This window comes from Pleuronectes platessa, chromosome 9 (assembly GCF_947347685.1).
Source record: "Pleuronectes platessa chromosome 9, fPlePla1.1, whole genome shotgun sequence".
Classification (NCBI taxonomy): domain Eukaryota; kingdom Metazoa; phylum Chordata; class Actinopteri; order Pleuronectiformes; family Pleuronectidae; genus Pleuronectes; species Pleuronectes platessa.
Window position 1 is genome coordinate 22,335,079 of NC_070634.1, and position 20,033 is coordinate 22,355,111.

At 44.0% G+C, this 20,033-nt stretch overlaps 1 protein-coding gene across 1 annotated transcript in view; it reads left to right on the forward strand.

The window, feature by feature from the left end:
- Positions 1 to 20,033, forward strand: part of sgip1a (SH3GL interacting endocytic adaptor 1a) — a 71,281-nt gene that overhangs the window by 47,085 nt on the left and 4,163 nt on the right. Inside the window, exons 8-24 of the mRNA XM_053430417.1 lie at positions 268 to 443; positions 3,872 to 3,883; positions 6,044 to 6,065; positions 6,166 to 6,259; positions 7,451 to 7,536; positions 9,010 to 9,090; positions 9,551 to 9,625; positions 9,797 to 10,603; positions 10,848 to 10,978; positions 11,242 to 11,395; positions 15,099 to 15,158; positions 16,147 to 16,258; positions 16,898 to 17,053; positions 18,201 to 18,336; positions 18,497 to 18,699; positions 18,800 to 18,864; positions 19,780 to 19,944. Coding sequence (XP_053286392.1) covers positions 268 to 443; positions 3,872 to 3,883; positions 6,044 to 6,065; positions 6,166 to 6,259; positions 7,451 to 7,536; positions 9,010 to 9,090; positions 9,551 to 9,625; positions 9,797 to 10,603; positions 10,848 to 10,978; positions 11,242 to 11,395; positions 15,099 to 15,158; positions 16,147 to 16,258; positions 16,898 to 17,053; positions 18,201 to 18,336; positions 18,497 to 18,699; positions 18,800 to 18,864; positions 19,780 to 19,944 — 2,535 coding nt within the window. The remainder of the gene's footprint in view (positions 1 to 267; positions 444 to 3,871; positions 3,884 to 6,043; positions 6,066 to 6,165; positions 6,260 to 7,450; positions 7,537 to 9,009; positions 9,091 to 9,550; positions 9,626 to 9,796; positions 10,604 to 10,847; positions 10,979 to 11,241; positions 11,396 to 15,098; positions 15,159 to 16,146; positions 16,259 to 16,897; positions 17,054 to 18,200; positions 18,337 to 18,496; positions 18,700 to 18,799; positions 18,865 to 19,779; positions 19,945 to 20,033) is intronic.

The following is a 20,033-nucleotide window of genomic DNA, read 5'->3' on the forward strand; positions in this document are numbered from 1 at the left end:
TGTTTCTAGAGCAGTAATACTACAAAATAAAATGATTATATTAATTAGGAAAAAGCCAGAACAATATAATTAGTAAGTTAATGATCATCCCTGCAGGTTTTTAACAGAGAAATTGGTGGAGATTTTATAGCCTTCACCAAGAAAGTGATGTTAGATTCACCAGGGTCTCAAACCTCAACCCATCACACAGCAAAGGGAAATGTTCGATGTATGCTGGGCTGTTGTATGAAGGGAACTGTGACTTTTTCCTTGACAATGTACTCGCACCGACCGTTAAGAAGCCCCACTTCTTCTCCTCCGACGAGTCGGAAGGAGAGGAGGACCACAGGAAAAAATTCAAAATCAAGATCAAGCCGCTGCGGGCCGTGCAAGTCACCACGGCGCCCTCGGTGGACGAGCTCAAAGCCTCCATAGGAAACATAGCTCTGTCCCCGTCTCCTCTGGTGAGTAGCTCTGACGTCACTGCCACCCCCCCCCCCCCCCCCCCCCCCGCTGCTGGGTTTCCTTCACAAAGATCATAATGTGCTTGTACAGATCACTCCTCCTTATCTCCATCTTTGCCTTTTCATTAGTAGAAGTACATGGCCGTGCATGTGCTGTCCAGATGTTGTCTCTGATGATTGTTGTTCACTGAGATATGCATGATGTGTGTGCTTGCATGTTCTGAGCTTCTGTCTTTCTCTACGATATATATTCTACTTTAGTTTGGATCCTAAATCAGTCACCGCTGCTCAAATCAATGCTAACATCACAAACATTGCTCCGCTGCTCTGCATTTGTTCTGCATTTGTTCTGCAACTTTCTCTGAGCACCCCCAACTCTGACCGACTTCCAGCATCCGTTAGTTTGTGTTGTTTGCCCGATCAGTCCGGTATCGTTTCACACAAGGCAGATGTCCCAACACAACAGACACCATCTCATGTCACTGCTGCTGCCACATAGCGAGGTGTGAAGGTTTTGTTTTAAAGTGATGCATCTCAGCACTAGTCCTCCTTCAGACAACCTGTAATCAGCGGCGGGGCCCTAACACAGGCTTTGGCCTCCCCTGCCCATTCTGACCACTACCCATAATGCCTACGTTCCCCCAGTGATGAGAGTTAGCCCGAGTGTCCAGCCTGAATAATTCAGGTAGGAAAGTGGGCACAATGAACCTGTATGTCGGTCTGCTGCACGGTGAGATCCCCTTTGGTCATTTGAGCCTCAGTCCTTAATAATTCAGTCCGGACTCTGTGCAGTCGCCTCATAGATCAAGTGTGAGGCTCTTCTCCTGCTGATAATAGTAGCTAACATGTGTGTCGGAGGAATATCAGGGGAATACTGGTTGCTTTGGTCATTTTGAGTTTAGTTTTTGCTCATAAATATAACGAATGTATGATGATTTAGTCTTTTTACACACTCAAATTCTGCCTGAATTAGCCGTTATTTGACATTTAGCTTCTCTGGGGTCACGATGTGTCATTAATGGCGTGAATAATCATTAATCTGTCAGAGGATCAAATGGATTCTCAGATATTTTGGTCAGCTGTCTTGCAGTTACTCCATTTTTAGTTTTTATGTAAAGCTTCTGTATATTATTATAATATTTCATTGGTCATTATTTCCAAGCAAAAATGGCAAATAGTAGTTTTAGGATTAGTTGCTGTGTCTGATTTTTTGAATTTGAGACACAGGCCGAATTTAATGCAAACATACTTGGAATGCTGAGTTATTAATTATTCATATGCACACAAACTCTGTGAGAGGGACACGATAACTCACATAAAGCCCGAGTCCATTCTGTATTGTGTAATGTGTAAACTATGGAGGGATGAAGAATTGACTGAATGCAGCAAACAGCGCTACACTGGCTTTATTCATCTCTCTCTCTATATACAGCATATATGTATAATGACATTGTACACTTTGGGTGGGACAAAATATAGATGCAGAAATATATCGTTGTCCTAACTTATGAGCTGGGATCTCGATATTCTAGGGTATAATATACATATTGAGTTATTTAGCTTTATTTATACATATAGGTAAGACTTTGGCCAGTTTATTGTTATTTACATTTGAATGATGGCACGAGGGGAACATTGATAAGTTATAGTCCGTTTTTTAAAGACTAAAGAGGCACTGTGAAAAATCTGACTCCAAATTGCGTAGGATTAATACACAAATCCTGCAGGTTACGTCTTTTATTAGTATTCTTCTTCAGTATATATATATATCCCAGTATCTCAGATCGTAATATCATCGTTATTGCAGGCCATTAATTGCACCATATCATGAGTAACCCACCCACATTGTACACAGATGTTTTGCTTTTCAGTGTTAACATACTTATCGCTCTCATCATCCAACTGCTCCACCCATGTCTTTTTTTTATCTGCCATCTCTCATCCTCTGCTGCCTCTAACCACGATGCTAACCTCTGTAGCGGAGTCCGGTAAGCCTCTGCTTTGCTTTGCACGTTGTTGTGTTTCTCAACGCTTTTAATCCCTCATGGTCGGCTTATAAAACCTGCTCTCTGCTGCTGGAAATATGTGAATGTCATATGAAGAAAGATATTATTGGTCCAGGATCATTTGGACAAATGTATTTTATGATTATTTGTTTTGTGTGTGTGTTTCTTTGTGGTGTCACAAATGTATGTATTTGACTGCTCAGCCTTTTTGACTGCACATGAAAGCTGGTGCTCGGGGAGAACATGAGCACTGACTGAGACGTCTTCAATCTGATTTTAATTGGTCCTGGAGTCTCAAACTTTCAGTTCTTAGACCAAATTTACAAAATGGCAAGTGACAGAGGAAGCAAGAGAAAGGTCAGAGTTGAATTTCAAATTCTAGAACTAAAAAAGATTTCTTATTTTCTATCAGAAATTCGAATGTAGGACTTATTAGGAAGATAAATCTAACTATAATGATAAATTCTTAATTTCTGAAGGTATTGTCCACGGTCTGGTGGACACACACAGGTCCCCTACACAAAATATTAAATTCCTCTGGCACAAAAGTAACAATGGAGGATTTACTTTCAGAAAAGAAAAATTTAAAGGTTCTGCTTGTCAGAGAACATCAGCACATTGGTACACAACAGTTCTGTCATGTTAAAGATCAGGTCAAGAGGCTAGAAGGTCACGGCGTGTGACTCAGAACACTTCCTGTTGCATTTCCTGTTTACACTCAGCAGGGAGACACTGATTGGTCCAGACTGACATCCTCCCTCTGTATCCTGCACCAACGCATCCAATGAAATGAATCCTCTTCACCAGCTTGTGCCCCCCCCCCTTTTTTCGTTGCATCACTCTAATCACTCGCGGCTCGCTGCACAACTGGAACAAGCGTAAGAGTGTGGGGGAAGGAGGGAGACGGGGGGGATGATAGGTGGACCGGACTCGGGCAGATGGGGGAGATTGCAGCAGGAATCACAGAGACCAACAGATGGGAGGCTCACAGGAGAAGATGAAGGGAAACTCAAATGACCCTAAAAATAGCAGCTTTTAACACAGAAACGATCAAATAAAGATCAAAATAAAAACAGGGGGGGGGGGGGTAGAGGATTGGAGCAGCTCTGTTTGATATTTTGGACGATGTCCAGTCACAGCAGATATCCAGATGAAATCAAAGACAAATACTGACACCTCATAAGAAAACAAGATGGGGATGTAGGCAAACAGTTTCCTAATACAAAACCTGCTCATTGAGCTATTTGCATTTATATATATTCAAAAATCCCTAATCCAAACAAGGCTCTCTGTCACACAGTCTAAAACAGACGAGCCTTATTTATCCTCAAATGTGACCAGCCATTTATTATGATGTCTGCTTTACTGATTTGTCACTTTCTGACCAGGTGTCTCTTCTCTCTTCCTTTTTGCTGGTCACAGAGACGTAGCCCGGTAAGTGTCTTTTATTCATTTCTCTCCTGTGACTCTGGGGTCAGGCCTAACATGTCACGTGACATCTTGTTCCCTTTGTACTTGTCCTTTTGTCCTCTTGTCCTCTGGGCCGGTCGAATGAGACTGAGGATGCGCAGGTGGGTTCAGTGGCTGAATCAATGGGTCACAACTGTAAGATAATTTGTTCTGATGTTGATATTAAGACATAGAAATGGACATAAATGGAACTGGAGCGCAAACCTTTGCCCCCCCCCGCCAAGGCCAAACAGTACCCTTATGACACCACATTTATTCATGTGGATCTGTGGATATTTTTTTTAATTAAACAAGTTCCTGGATCGGCACCAACATTTGATGGGTTCCTTCCTGGGTCATGTCCCAGCCCTCCACAAAATGTCCTGGATATTGGTTAAGTGTTTTTGTATAGTATGATCTATAATATGATCTTCCTCTTAGTACAAATCCACACCAAGTTTCACAGAAATCTGTTCAGTATTTTTAACATATTCCTTCGATATAACAAACAAATTCAAGTGCAAATACATATTTTTCCAGATCCCTCGGTTGCTTGTTCACTTGTTTCTCGTCTTGAACGGCTTCTCGCTCCATCTCTAAAGAGGGAGAGAATTTGCACTTGTGACAGCTGGACCCTTTGATGTCTTACTTCAGTCACTACCCCATCGTCGTGTCTCCTCATCTCCTCCCCTCTGCCTCCCTTCCTCCCTCCCTCCCTCCCTCCCTCTCTGCCCTCTGCCTTCCTTGGCCTCTTGTGTCCCTCTCATGGTGAACTCGTACATGCACTCGGGTGTTCAGGATCACAGCTGGAGAGGAAACGTCGTTCACATTGTCGCCTCTTCCGGCTACAAAACTCGTTTCTCCTTTGGCTCTCTCCTGCTCCACCTTTTTATCAGCGTCACACCTCCTTCAGTTCTGCAGGTGGCTTCTTCAGACTTCAAAAGCATGTTTTCAAAGCTCTCCAAACACTTTCCTGGCTTTGACGCCACAAAGCACCACTCGCAGCACAGTGAGCTCGCTGCAGGCCGCAGCACTTCACCACCTTTCGGCTGGTGTGATACTAACACTGTTGTTGTCAGTGAGTTCTAGAGCGAGTTATCAACAGAGATTTAGGTTCCTTGAGTTCAAACTGTTCCCCAAATGTTATATTGTGTTGCGGTTTCATGTGATTTAGCTGCTGAAGTGATTTGTTAGAGTGAATTGTCTTCCATTGATGATGATGCTATTAACGCTATTGGTCAGTGATGCCATTTTGGTTTTTGGGAGGATTTGATGATGAAGATTGAAGTATGAATATAATTAGATTAAGTCAACGTAACCCTTTTTTTTTTTTTTTTTAAAGTCCAGACCGAGGTTTTGTTGTTCTTCTTCTATTGTTTCATCTCATCTCAACTTCCTGCAATTGGTCCAAAAGTCAGAACTATATAAATAAATGTTTTCATGCTGCAAAGTCGTTTAAATGCAGCTTTTGTAAATGAGACTAAATCTGCTAAAAATAAAATAGGCGATTGACTCTTTTCCCATTTCGAGGAAAGGAGTTTACCTTCCTGTCTCCCCCCCCCCCCCCCCCCCCCCCCCCCCCCCGGTGAGTCATGTTCAGCGTCACCAGCTCAGCTCCACCTGAGGAGCTCTTTCACCTCGCTGTCTTGCCAATTTAGCACATTCACCTGGTGTGTAACATTTCCATCACATATCAGACTCAAAAACCTGCGTCTGAGTCATTTGAGCTGGGAGTGAATGCAGATTTTGATCATTCCCATTGCGGAAGAAATCCAGATGTTGGTGGGGTGTTTTCACCAGTGGAGAAGGGGCTATAGAAGTGTCGTCTGATAATACTGCAGCTTAAACAACCAAACCGATGATTTATATAACCTCAGGACCCAAAATTTAAGTGTAGAGCAAAGAATAGTATTTTCATCTTTTAAAGAAAGTGCATCGTTTCCTGCAACATTTGACGTGTGTTGGTCAATGCAAAGCTGTGGATCCCTCTGACCTTCACCAGTGTAGATCCTGCATCACTGTTGTGTTTAAACCACACAGCTTCATCAGAATTAAAAGAAACATGATAAGTGTTGTACATAGACTCACCATTTGAACACAACTTCAGCACCTTGGTGTTTAAACTGTCTTTTGTTCATGTTGCAGGGTTTGAAAAGAAACCCGTCCAGTGAGTATCAGCCCGGTCGCACCTCAGACCCTCTCTATTATAATGATGCTGCATTTGGATGTAGTGATGGAGGTAAACTGTTTTCGTTTGGCTGTTCCAGGCGAGGAGATTGCAAGGCCGAGACGCGTGGTCCCCACTCTTCCCACTCTTCCCACTGTGGCCCCCACACCAGCTCCAGCACCACAACCCCCCAGGTGCATATACACACTGCCACTTCCCCTGGAGTTGTAGTATGTGTTTACATGTGCTGTGTGTCACTACTCATCACGTCTGTCCTGTTGATCTTTCTGCAGTCGGGTTATTTCTAGTTTGCTCTGCAGCGAATCAAACTGCAGGTGATTCAAACTTGATTTGATTAAATTAATTGCATGTTTATTATGATATTAATTTAATCAAATCAGTCTCAAGCTGCTTGAGTTAATGACGATAACTCAACATGATAGAAAACACATCATTAAATGTGACTCCTTACACTGAACTTGTGTAATAAAGTTACATAGAAAGTTTGTTTGTATTTGAAATATGTACAGTCACCATCTTAGGCTTAATTATTGTTTTGAGTGTGTTTACATTTTACTTTTAAAAGTGGCCGTTAACACAACAAAGTCACTGAGAGGCTGTCGCTGTGCTTATCTGCCCAACAACACTGCAAAGTGCTTTGTGCTGTGGCAACTTTATCACAGATCCTTTAAGCACGAATGCTCAAAAACCTGAATTTATAGTTTTATAGTTGTTTGTCATGGCTTATCCCATAGATACGAGTGGACATTATCTAATTTTATATGGCTTTCTATTTGCTCTAAAGCCAGATTTCAGGGTCATCATGTATCTGTTGTCTGTCCAGTGTAATTAATGCTGTAGCCATGGTACAGATGAAACAAAGTCAGGTAAATATTTTTTGTCCACATTTAATTGAATGCTTCGTTTAACCCGGCACATCCCATTGAGATAAAATATCTCTTCTGGTCCTGGTCAAGATGGGCACCACATGGAATAAACAGGTTTCAGTTCAAGCAGGGATACTCAACACACAGAGAACGGACTAAAGCACAGAACAGACACAGATACATTCTGGGAATCAACGGCAAGAAAATGAATTAATAAACCACAGCGATAGTTTATTTCCAACTTCTCCTTTTTTGCTCTGTATCCAAAGACCTCTGTTATATCCCAAAATACGAACTAATATTTAAATGACAAAATAAAGTTGATTTAAGTTTTGACCATCATCAAGTTTATGACGATATGATCAAATGTAGGAAATAAGTTATAGTTGTGACCATCACACCCTGATGAGAGGCATTAAGGTGCATTTATATGTAACTGCCCCATAAAGAGAGCCTCTGTAACAGCATCTTCTCCTGTTCTTCTTTCTCTTGTGGCAGCCGTCAACAAACACCAGTCTCTGAAGACACCACAGACTTATTCGGGCCTCCTTTGGATACAACTTTCGGAGAACAGAAAACTGAAGGTATCTCTCTTCCCGTGTCTTTGTCACTAAAGCCGTTTTTTATACATGAACTCTCGAGGATGTCTGTAGAATCTGGTCTGGACTCTCTGAGGAGGATGTTTTATCACATGCACAACGCAGCAGAGATTCTTTGCTCTGTGCTCTGCTCCTGTATTCCTGTTTTATTTTTTATTTTCCTAAAAAGATCCAGTAATTGATGGCACTTACCGGCCTTGTTTTTGTCTAAACTTATCAGCCACACAATAAAAATGTGAACACACATTTAACGTCTCTCTAAGGATTCCAGCTAAACCCTGCTTTGCTGTCATGGCAGATATGCTCTTCCTCTCTCCCCTCCCTCTCACCTATTGCTCTGAGGTCACTGCTCTTCCCTCAGGCTCACTGTGTAGTCGGACTCGCTCCATCTGACTCTGCTAAGGTCAAAGTTGAAATTGGCACTCCGAGGTCACGTTCATGTGCACTCTGCCGCTCGCTAATATGCAGGTTCCGCTGTCACCCACTCTCAGCCAATCCAGTAGGATCTAGTGATGTCGGCTGGAGAAGAGCTCTTAACTGTTACACAACGGCCATGTCTGGCATAAGGAGCATCAACCCAAATTCCCTCTATAAATTCATTCAGACTGATAGAACAGCTCTGTGTCTGACAACTGCAGATGTTTTACTTTCTTTCTCGTGATGGTTCTATATTCACAGAATGTTTAAATCCCTGAATAATGAATTGTAGAGTTGTGTGATATTGATAAAATCTCTATTTTAGTTTATAGTTTACAACAGCATTTGTTTATTTGTTAGTTAGCAGGATTATGCAAAAACTACTGAAGCCATTTCCTTGGAATTTTTGGGGAGTGTTTGGAAAAGAACTTAATCGATTTTAGAGTAGATTTTTTTACTTTCTCGGACCTAGCGAGATAGGACATTAGTTATAAACTTCTAGTTGTACATAGAGCAGGAGAACTAGTTATTTTTACCTCCCATCGGCATGGAACAATTCATTTTATTAATGTATATGCTGCCATATGACCACATTTTACTTTGACATACAATCTTATTTCACTGCTATGCTGATGACGCACAGTTGTATCTACCAGTCAAGTATTTTCTTTTTCTTTTCTATTTCATCTCTTCATGTTTATGGGGTCAACTTTATCACCTGTGAGGCTCAACTTTTTAAATCTCAGTGAGTGACCTGGGTTGAAGCCTCATTTTGAGCTGTTTGCGTTTTGAGTAGAATAGTGCAGACCTTTAACATCTTAGCATTTACATTCAGTCAGCAAGAGAAAACTTATGAGATTTCCTCACGCGACACCACATCAAGCCTCTGACTCTCTGAGGCTGATCTTTATTTTTATTATCACATTAATCTTTGCTCTTCTCACTTTTAAACCTTGTCTTCTCTCAAGCCCTACACAGTAAGAAATCATGACCTGTTTTCTAATGCCCCTGACTTGGTTCTGTCCCCCCTCCTGAACTTAGTGGTACTGTCTGAGTCCGATGCGTGGGGTGCCCCCCTGTCAGAGCCAGAATCCCCTTTGACAAGGTCCTTCCCAACAGGAAGTAAGTTTTGTGAATCCCTGCATATTGTGCTGCGCTTCCTCTTTTCCCTGGAATGACTGCACAGACCCATCAGTTCACCTCATGATCTTCACCCCTTCATCATTCAGACCTTCAGACTGACACGATCAGGAACTAACATCATCCATTTCACAACTTCATGATCCGCCTCCTCGTTGCATTTGGCATGGTGGTGCCTGACTGCATGTGGTGCATGGTGGAGGGTTTGTGGGATGATCCCTTTTCCCCTCAGGTTGTCTCGGTTGTGTTTTGCGAGAGGAAATAATACCTGTAAAAGATGTTCTGTCTTGTTAGAAGCTCATCCACAGATGTTTGCAGCCTGACATGAGTTGCAAATGTGTTTAACTTTAAACAGACCTTGCCTGTATGAATTCACCGCTAATCCTTGAGTTATGTGTTTTAACTGACGGGACTATTAATTGTTGCATTTCTATCGTTGCAGCACCTCCTCCACTTCCACCCAAGAATGTCCCGACCTCTCCTGTGACGACCGACCCTCCCTCTGCAGAGGACGCTGGTAAGAAATCTTCACGTCTCCAGTTATATCCCTCCAGCTTTCACATTTGATCCCGGTGGCTTCTTTATCCTCAACTTCCTGTCTCGAACGTTCTCTGTCGGTCCACTTGCTCTGTGATGTTTCATCTCCCTGTGTTTGCCTCTGATTGGTCGGCTGTTATGTGGGTTCCAGAAGCCTCGACAGAAGCAGGCGACAAGAAGCCCTTGACAGCAGACTTGGACAACCTTTTTGGACCCGAGCAGGCGGCCCCTGCTGGCGAGGATACAGGTGACACGTGGGTCTGCTTCAGTGAAGAATCTTCGAAACAGACGCCTCAACCAAAGGACCCTACCCCTCCGCTCCGTTCCTCCCCGCCTCCTCCAGAGGAACCAGCGCCCCCGTTACCAGCCTCCCCGCCTCCACCTGAGTCTCCTGCCCCTCCCTTACCTGCATCACCACCTTCTCCAGACGTCCCTGCACCGCCTCTCCCGACCTCGCCTCCTCCGAAACTTGACCCTGTCCCCCCTCTACCGACATCCCCGCCTCCCTCAGAGGAACCTGCTGCACCTCCTGTCCCTTCGGGTCCTTCCACGCCCGAAGACCGAAATCCTCTAGCAACAGCCACCTCGCCCCCCCACACACCACCGAAGGAGCTCGCTTTCCCACCTGCTTCGTCTCCCCCTCCTCTCGCCTCACCCCCGAGTGTCCCACCGGCGGCACCGGCTTCTGCTGCTAAAGCAAGCACCCCCCCAGCAGGGACTCCCCCCTCTGAGGAACCTGTGACGCGCTCTGTCCTCCCACCCCTTGCCCTGGCTCACACAGAGCCGCCCAAGAACACAGTCACCACCCCACCCAAAGAAGATGCCGGTGAAACTGTCAGCTCGCCCAAAGATGCTACCAAGGGGAGCCGGACCACACCTCCCCCACCTCCTCCACCCACGTACAGGGCAGTTGTGTCGTCGCCCGGTCCCACATCTGGAGCTGGTGGCACGAATAGCGGTGAGCAGACAGTTTTTCTACACAGCTTGAAGTGGTGGAAATAGCTATGTCACTTCTAGATGATAACAAAAGTGTTTAGAGGACAGGGACTGTGGTCGACTGTGGCTCAGGGGGTAGAGTGGGTCGTCCACTAACCAGCAGTTGGTTTGATCTCCAGCGCCTCAAGTCTGCATTGTAAAGAGTCCCAGGGAAAGAGACTGAAGATGATTCTAATGAACCTGTGTGTTTCTGCTCCTCCCTGCAGGTTCCTCCTCTCCAGTGCGACCTGCGACTCCTTCGGCAGTCGATCCCACCCCACCGCCACCTCCACCTCGCCCCCCCTCGAGGCCCAAACTTCCTCCTGGGAAACCCACTGTAGGAGATGTAAGATTACCAGTTTTTTCGGTTATAATTTCACCCCTAGTTGAAGTTGATTTCTACTTACTACTTCCGCCAAAGAGGTTGTGTTTCTACCACTGTCTGTTTGGTTTGTCAGCAAGATTACACTTTACTGCTCACCAGGCTCCTGACTGAGGCAGGAATCCTCCAAACGCATCTGTATAATGTTCTTATTGTCAAATAATCTTTTATGATAGTCCGTGTAGACTAAGTTTATCCCATCAACACTCAACTCTAGCCCCGTTTCAATTTTGTTTCAGAATCGTCCATTCAGCCCGCCAGTCCACTCAGCCAGCCCGCCTCCCATCGCCCCGTTGGCGCGGGCTGAGAGCAGCTCCTCCATCTCCTCCACCAACTCGCTGAGCGCCGCCACCACCCCCACCGTGGGCAAAGAGCTGTCCGTGTCTGTGACAGGTGAGCTTCCCCCGTCAGCTAGCTCTGCCGCCGCTCCTGAAGGAATATTATTGATTTTATGCATCAGTCCTGACCTTCCTCGTGCTCTGAGTTTGTCAGAAATGAATCATGCTGTGTGTTTCAATTCATTTATTTATTCATTTTTTTAATTTTCATTCCAGCAAGTACGGTCCATATTAGTAACATAAAGCCAGAGTGACTTCTAACCATCAACTAACAGCTTTCATTCAAGCTGCTATATGAAGATAGTTTGTAACAAATGTACAACAATGGCTACAGTTGTTTAGTGTATCGATTTGTAAGAATTAATTCATTAAGAATGAACTACTCTTTCATGCAGGGAACTATCAAACTGCACATGTGTGTCTGGTTTAGATAGATACACAGATTCACACACACACACACACACACATGCAGTGCGAGTGGGAGTCTAACTCCTCAGTCTCACTTTAGAGGAGTCTCTGTTGAAGGACCCTGTGAGTGGATAAATCTCAGTCCACTGTAACATGGCCGAGTCATAGATTATAAAACTTCACTCTTTGGAGGCAGGAACATTAAAAACAAGACGCACAAGATAAGAACGGACTGCAGAGACGGACAATAAAAGAAAAATATTCACTTGTTACAGACTGTGACATTAGAAGTTATTACTACAGCCCGACTGATTTATTGGCCCATGTTTGCAGATACTAACATTTTCATTTCACAGAATAAACAATGCAGAAAAGCTCTGCATTTATATTCACATTTCATATTTCTATTTATTTTCTTAATTAAATTTTTTAATCGGTTTTAGCTCCTTTTGTAATCAGGATTTGATCACAACATCTTAGGAATTATGGCCATTTGTCTCACACATATACTGTGTGTACACATTTTTATTCACAAGTATTTATTCATTGTGTCTTATAACAGAAAGCTGATGAACTTTACATTAATGTAAAAGTTGTGGTGACAGTTTTAATTGCCCCTTTTCCGCTTTCAGTTTTTCTTTTATTTTGATATTTTTCTCCACGTTTATGTTTGAATACATTCATTTTTTTGTCTGTAATTTGGGGATTTATTTCCTTTTACTTTGCAAATAATCTCTTTCATTTGTAAAATGTATGTTCTGTTTTGTTTCTGCCATGTGTTTGTCTCTCTATTCGTCCGTTGGCTCGGTCAGAAGACGATGCTTATGTAGACAAACTGCCCACCTTTGAGAGACACTTTGATTCGGTTGCAGGTATAGTAACGATCCCCTTCAGGAGGAGGAGTGAAGTGGGAGACTGGTATGGGGGGGGGGAGGAGAGTGTCCCTGTGTCTGTGTTCAATCTGTGTGATGCTCTTTACGTCTTTATGACTACAGCCTGTCAAAAAGCGTAGGTGGAGGGAGAGAGGAAGTAAAAAGATCTTTGTGTCTTTTCCCTCAAACCCAACTACTTGACAAGTCCACTTCAGGTTCTACACAAAGATATAGGGACATAACTCACATTCATTCTTTTTCTTCTTTAAAGTGGCAGTGAAATCACCATTTTCCCTCATTGTTTTGCTCCGATCAAGTCAAACCTTCGTACACATTTCTAAAGCTTTTAATAGCTCTCTCTCTCTCTCTCTCTCTCTCTCTCTCTCTCTCTCTCTCTCTCTCTCTCTCTCTCTCTCTCTCTCTCTCTCTCCTCATTCTTATTCCACCTGTTTCCTCCACACACATTTGTGTGGATGCAAAGAGCTGCATCTATTGCATCATTTTCCTCTTCAAAGAAGTGTCCTCCCATTTCACCATTTGCCCTCGTGTGAGATGTTTCTCTCTGTTTTATGACTGCGTGTATCAGTGGCCTTTCTTGCCGCGTCTCCTGTCCCTTCTCCGGCTGACACATGTCGCGCAGTGCGGTGAACTCCCAGATACCTCGGCTCTGAGTCTGCACCATAACGCTGCATCTGAGTGTTCGTGTGCTGGGAGTTCAACGACCGTGTCTGAAGAGCTCCTTATCTGCAGGCCTTTGAGGTCCATGCCTTTCTCGCTTTCACCCACACACACACACACACACACACACACACTCTCATGGATACTGTCAGAGCTGCTGCTTACTGAGTTGTTTGAAGTCTGGCATGAGAATCAGGCCAAATTAGGCAGCCAGCAGCTGTTTGGTATTCATGCCGTCCTCCTGTGTACCGCTGTTAGAGCCCGGCACAGCCTCAAGTTCGACCAATCTCCGCCGGCCGTGAAGCATCTGTCGACTCCCACACTCGACCCCTGGCGTCCACCTTTCACACCTGTCACTCGCGCACTCTCCAGCCATAGAAGAACACAACCCCTGAACCCCCCCCAATCTAAGCACCTGCCCTTTTGTTCTCTCGCCCGGCGTTGCTCTCATCGTTCCATCACCCAACACTCACTCAGCAGCACACCTTTACTGGTGGGACCCCACTACACAACAAGAGTGAGGACTAGAGAAAGCCCACTCTACTTCAAGAGTGGCATTGTGCGAAGTGTTGTGTTACTGCATTCTCCTGCGTAATGCATGTCTGGTGCCGGGTTTTAGTTCAGAAGCTGAAAAGTTTTTTTTTGCTTGTCTGTGTAATTTAAATACTTTTAAAGACCGGGGGATACTAATATCTTATAATTCAGAGGAAAATTGTTTAATTGTTAAGTAGAAGTCAGGAAGATGGAGGTATAATCGGGGCAGCTGTTTCTCCGGAGGTAGAGCGGGCCATCCACTTACCAACAAGGTCAGCAGTTTGATACCCGTCTCCCTCATTCCAAGTGCTGAAGTGTCCTTTGGCAAGACACTGAACCCGCTGACCCCTCAGCCAGAGTGTGAGGGATGTATGGTGGAGAAAGTGCTGCTCATTAATGCACTTTATGAACGTGTGTGAATGGATGATTAACTGAACTGTGAAGAGCTTTGAGTGGAGAGCAAGTCTAGAAAAGTCTAATCGAGTGTAGAATAAAAATGTTTAATATTTGCTCATATCACATTAATCATTTGTGACTGGAGCCTTAATGATTTAACTTATTCATTAAATAAGTCATAGGCTGTAAAGTATGGAACTACTTCTGCAAAGATGGTGATGTAGATGCTGTAGAGCGGGCCTGTCGCACCAGAGATCCCCCCCCCCCCTGCTCATGGCTGCCCCCTGCAGCCTGTCTGCAAACACAGCATTTGAGTTGTAGAGAACCTGGAGGGAAAATGAGAGAGGATAAAGAAACTAGTGCCAACTTCAAACATCACCTGGCGTAGGATTACCATTTTCTTGTGTAGCACTCTGGAGAAAACACGGGCTGCTGCTCCTGGATCTGGCACCACACGCCGGTCTCCTCCTCCGGCAGCAGCTCAGCAGCCTCCTCTCTCCTGCATCCTGCACCACCAACCTCCAGCAGCAGCACGCCTGGCCCCCCCCCGCCACACTCCACCTGAGCACCGCTTCTCCTCGCACACTCTGAACACCCATGATTTAAAAAAACGAACTGCATCCCGTCTCACCCATGTTGTCACATGTTGTCTGGGCCCCTCTGTCCCTCACCCTCTCCCCCCGACCACCACCTCCACCTTTCACCTCACCACCTGTGATAGACCTGCCATGTGAGACTCACGCTACTGTCCTTCTCTCCCCTCCCCCCTCCCCCCCTCACCCACTCCCCTCCCTCTCATCCCTCTTCCTCCTCGTCCTTCTCTCCTCATCCCTTCCTCCCTTCCTCCCTCCACCCCTCCACCCCACACAGAGAATGACCAGCCATCCCTTGTATGGTTTGACAGAGGGAAGTTTTATTTAACCTTTGAAGGTAAGTTCTGTCTGCACCAGGGTTAGTGTACACACACACGCATTCACACACACACACACACGCACACACATATACACACACACACACACACTCTTGCAAGACTCATTTGTGCAAGCTTCATCCCTGCCCCCCCTGCCCTGTCCCTTCTTTCCTTCTCCTCCCTCCATCACCCTAACCCACACCATGCTAACCCCTGGCTGAGCCCCCCCCCCTCATCTGCGGTCAACTACTTCTCTTCCTGACATTGTTCTTTCTCATTTCGTCCGCTCGCTGACCGCCTTTCATTCCCTGAAGAATCGTGGTTCTTCGGTATTTTTACTAATCTCTATTTTTCTTCCGTTCATTTGCTTTTTGTTGTTTCATCTTCAGAGCTCTCTGATCCTTTTTCTCGATCTCCTCTTAATAATTCAGCTTTAACAGCACATCTGGAATAAGCATGTATCTTCTGTATCTATCTTCTGTCATACACCGGTGCTTATTCAAGTTTAATGCAGATGCAAGTGTCCACTGTATAACCGCTGTAGCATTTTAAGGGGGATATTTGGAATTTCTTGTTTGCGTTTCACAGTCAAAGAGCAGAGAGGAATCGGTTTCTTCTACACACTTTACCTGCTGTTTCCATTCATCCTCACTAACATTAATATATGTTCTCATTTCTAACACTTCTTTCCATCACTTGTTTTGTTCCTCATTTCATCCACAGATTATTGGTTAGAGTGTAGAGTCTGAAATTGGGATCAGAAAAAGGAGAATATCAGTTCCTTGTATTTCATGCTAATACTATTTTATTGAAACTAATGTGAAACTCAGTTTAAGAACTTTGGCTGAAATATTTTGATTAATGTTTTCATGTAGTCATGACTTTGTTAAAAAGATCAAATAGAAGCATAACTTTTTTTAAAGCAAGTTTTTTCAGTGAGTTTAACTGCTTGTGTGCGTTGTGTTTGTGTGTTTGTGTGTCTGTATCTTGCCTGTGTGTTACGTCCAGGCTGCTCCAGAGGGCCCAGTCCTCTCACCATGGGGGCTCAGGACACTCTTCCTGTGGCCGCTGCGTTCACAGAGACGGTCAATGCCTTCTTTAAAGGAGCCGACCCCAGCAAGTACGTCAACAGACTCTTCAGCTCACTCTGACACTATATACAGCCACAGCATTTAAACAGCAACACAGCAGCACTGAATGTAATGAATCTACTTTGTGTCATTTACCAGTGGATTGTCCAGCTCTGCACAGTCACAGGGAAATGTTCTGTTTTTTTATTTGAGAGGAGTAAAGTTGTTTAATCTCTTGATTTTGCATTGATAATAACCAGTGCTTTTTCAATTGATCATGTTGTATGAATCATGATTTACAAAATGCTGAACACAGTCGCTGAAAAACATCTGCATTTGTTCAGCAAGACCCAACAGTCCTCATGAATTCAATCGAGCTGCAGCAAAACACACACACACACACACACACACACACACACACACACACACACACACACACACACACACACGGATATCAGTCCCCTACATGTGCCCGATTTTTTTTCCGTCAAATTTCCTGGTGAAAATGGAAAGAAATATAAATATGTCATGGGTTCTTCCCTGACCCATACAATTATTAAGTAGTTTTGTGTAATCTTGCTGACAAACAAAATAGCCAAGGTAATTTGGATTTAATGATTACATGTTTTGCTGCATCTCTCTCTTTCTCTCCGTCCTCCTCTTCTCTAACCGTGTCCCTCTCCTCTCAGGTGTGTCGTGAAGATCATAGGTGAGATGGTTTTGTCGTTTCCGGCGGGAATAACGCGGCACTTTGCCAATAACCCGTCCCCCGCCGTGCTAACCTTCAGCATAACCAACTACAGCCGACTGGAGCATGTGCTGCCTAACCCCCAGCTCCTCTGCTGGTAATGACACTGCAGTGAATTCACCACCTCACCCTCAGAGGGAATACAGTCAATACACAGGTTTTAACCAGAGACCAGAGATGTAGTGCTAAAGAAAATGAAACTGACCTCGTCTAATGTCTAACTTTCTGTCATGATTTCACTTTAATTAAATCACGTATTTGTTCTCACTGTGCGTTTAAATTTATATTGGAAACATTAATTTCACTTTAAGAGCATGCCGCATGTAACCTCATACAGTCTATTCAAAACACCTTAAGATACAAACGTCACCTTCTTGATATGTTTTTAAAATATAAAAAATGTCTGATTCATTTGTCTTAATATATTTCATCGTAACGTTTCCACACAACATTCACTCTTTTATATTAGCAGAGGAAAAGCAATTATTGTGACACTTTTCTTTAACAGGGAAAAGTCAATTTACTTTATATATGGAAAATAAATAAGTCTGTGATTTCAAAAAGGAAAAGAACTCATCTGATCTTGTATGAACGAGTGAAGTGACGACTAGTGAGGATGAGTAAAGCTCGGTGCAGATCATATCAGACTCCAGTGCAGATCACATGTTGAGTCACTGAGCTCATCTGACTTTTCAGAACAACGTCACTGAGCCAAGGTCAGTTTTTGATGATTGTGCTTCTCTGAGTCATGTTTGCACCTGTTGTAAAAATGGAAAACTATTTTTAATGCTAATAAGAAAAACACTCTTTACAAGACTTTACAGCAGGATCATTATTCCTGTTATCAGAATCAGAAACAGTCGCTTCAGCCAAGAATAGAAATATAAAAGGATCAAGAGAATGACAACAAATACAAACTGTAGGTCAGAGTATGTTCATTTTAAAACCATATATATGAAAAGAAGACTAAAACAAATATATGAGGAATACAGTTTATACTGTAACTGAAGCCTGATTCTGTTTATATTTTGCTTTTATTTTACAAAAGCGAGAAGCTGTTCAAATTATGCTTTCCTTAGTCCCACTGTCATATGGCTAGTTTTTCAAATTAAAACGACGACCAATGAACCAGATTTAGCACTTTACTGTTCCTCTGTACAAGATTCACCAGGTTAGAAAATCACCAGGATCAGATTAACATGTCTGTATTTACACGCTCCTTCTCTCCGTGCTCCCCCCTCCAGTGACACCACCACACAGGCCAAGGCCGATGCCAAGGACTTCTGGGTGAATATGCCAAACCTGATATCCCACTTAAAGAAGGTGTCGGAGCAGAAGCCACAGGCGACGTACTACAACGTCGACATGCTCAAGTACCAGGTACAGTTACTGACATATACATCTGAAGTACTTACAGTCCTAAGTTCCTGTTTGCTAAACGTAGATGCAGCGGTGCACGAGGGAGCTCAACGTACAGGACGTTGAAATGTGGAGGCATTGCTTTGACACAGAAATGATTCCCACGCTGTGTCTCCATCAGGTGTCCTCGCAGGGCCACCAGTCCACTCCTCTGAACCTGGCAGTGAGCTGGCGGTGTGAGCCCACCAGCACGGACCTGAGAATAGACTACAAGTACAACGGCGAGGCCATGACGACGCCGATGGCGCTCAACAACGTTCAGTTCCTCGTCCCGGTCGACGGGGGGGTTTCCAAACTACAGGCTGTCTTACCTCCTGCTGCATGGTACAGCTCGGACATGCTGTCGTTATGTGATGCAGTTTAAATGTGAAACGTAATAATTGAACGACGGGTTTCTTCACTGGTCGTATTTTCTTCCTGACAGGAACGCAGAGCAGCAAAGAATCCACTGGAAGATTCCCGACATCTCACAGAAATCTGACAACGGAGGTAAGTGGAGTGTGAGGATATTGTGATGTGTTGCTGTGTAGTAGTTCTGGTTCCTAGAGAGCCTGGCTTCTACTGTTCTGTGAAAAATGATGTTGTAAAGTCAGACCTGCTTGGAGCTTCTCCTTTTATATTTAAACTTTACTGTCACTCAGACTGAACCAGCTCAAGAGTTACACCAGTTTGCTGTGTAACATGGAGCTGTCTGCTCAAGAGGATGATTACTATGGAAAACGATTAAAAACTGTTTTAAGTTGTAACAGTCAGAGCCAGGGTAAAAACGTGAACAAGTTTTGGTTCATGACACCTCTGAGGCGACTGAAGCCAAATACAGGTGTCAGCTCGGAAGTAGACACTGCCCCCGCCTGTCTACAAATGGTATTACAGCTACAGACCTCCTGATTTAATGTTATATAATTGTGACGTCTCACTGCACTGTGGTCAAGTGCCTTTCCATAGCTTCTTTTATTCTACCGGGATAATATTTATATAAAGAATAACCACATTATGTACTTTCCTGTGCTCCAGGAAAAGGACCAGGAACAAGATAATTCCATTTTCTTTACGATAGAAAACAAACTCAAACGTGATCAGTTTAACTCGGCCTCTTTGGACGTGGATCATTTGCAGTGTTGGTTTCTTTTATCATTTCAATGTCCTTTTTATGGACAAAGTGACCTTCTGATTATTTGTAATTTTCTTTTCAGATAAATGTAACTCAATGCCTCCTTGAAATTTTTCACTGAGCAAACAAGTCGACACTGAACAGCCTTTGATCCTGAGAGCAGATACCAGCGTTTATCATTTATGAACCGAACTTTCTTTCAGCTGTTTGTCAAAATAGTTTCCAATTCTGAATTGTTATTCCTATATTAGACTTTGTGAACTGTGATTCTAAAACCATCCTCTTTCCCTCAGGTGTGGGCTCGCTGTTGGCGCGCTTCCTGCTAACGGAGGGTCCCAGTAAACCCGCTCCACTGGCGGTGCAGTTCACCAGTGAGGGCAGCACGCTGTCGGGCTGTGACATTGAACTGGCTGGGCCCGGCTACCGCTTCTCTCTCGTCAAGAAGAGGTTTGCCGCAGGTGAGTTCTCTATTTATCAAACCAAAAGGTCACCATCACATTTTAACTGGTTTCAACATGGGAACTTATTTGATTGTATCAAATGATGT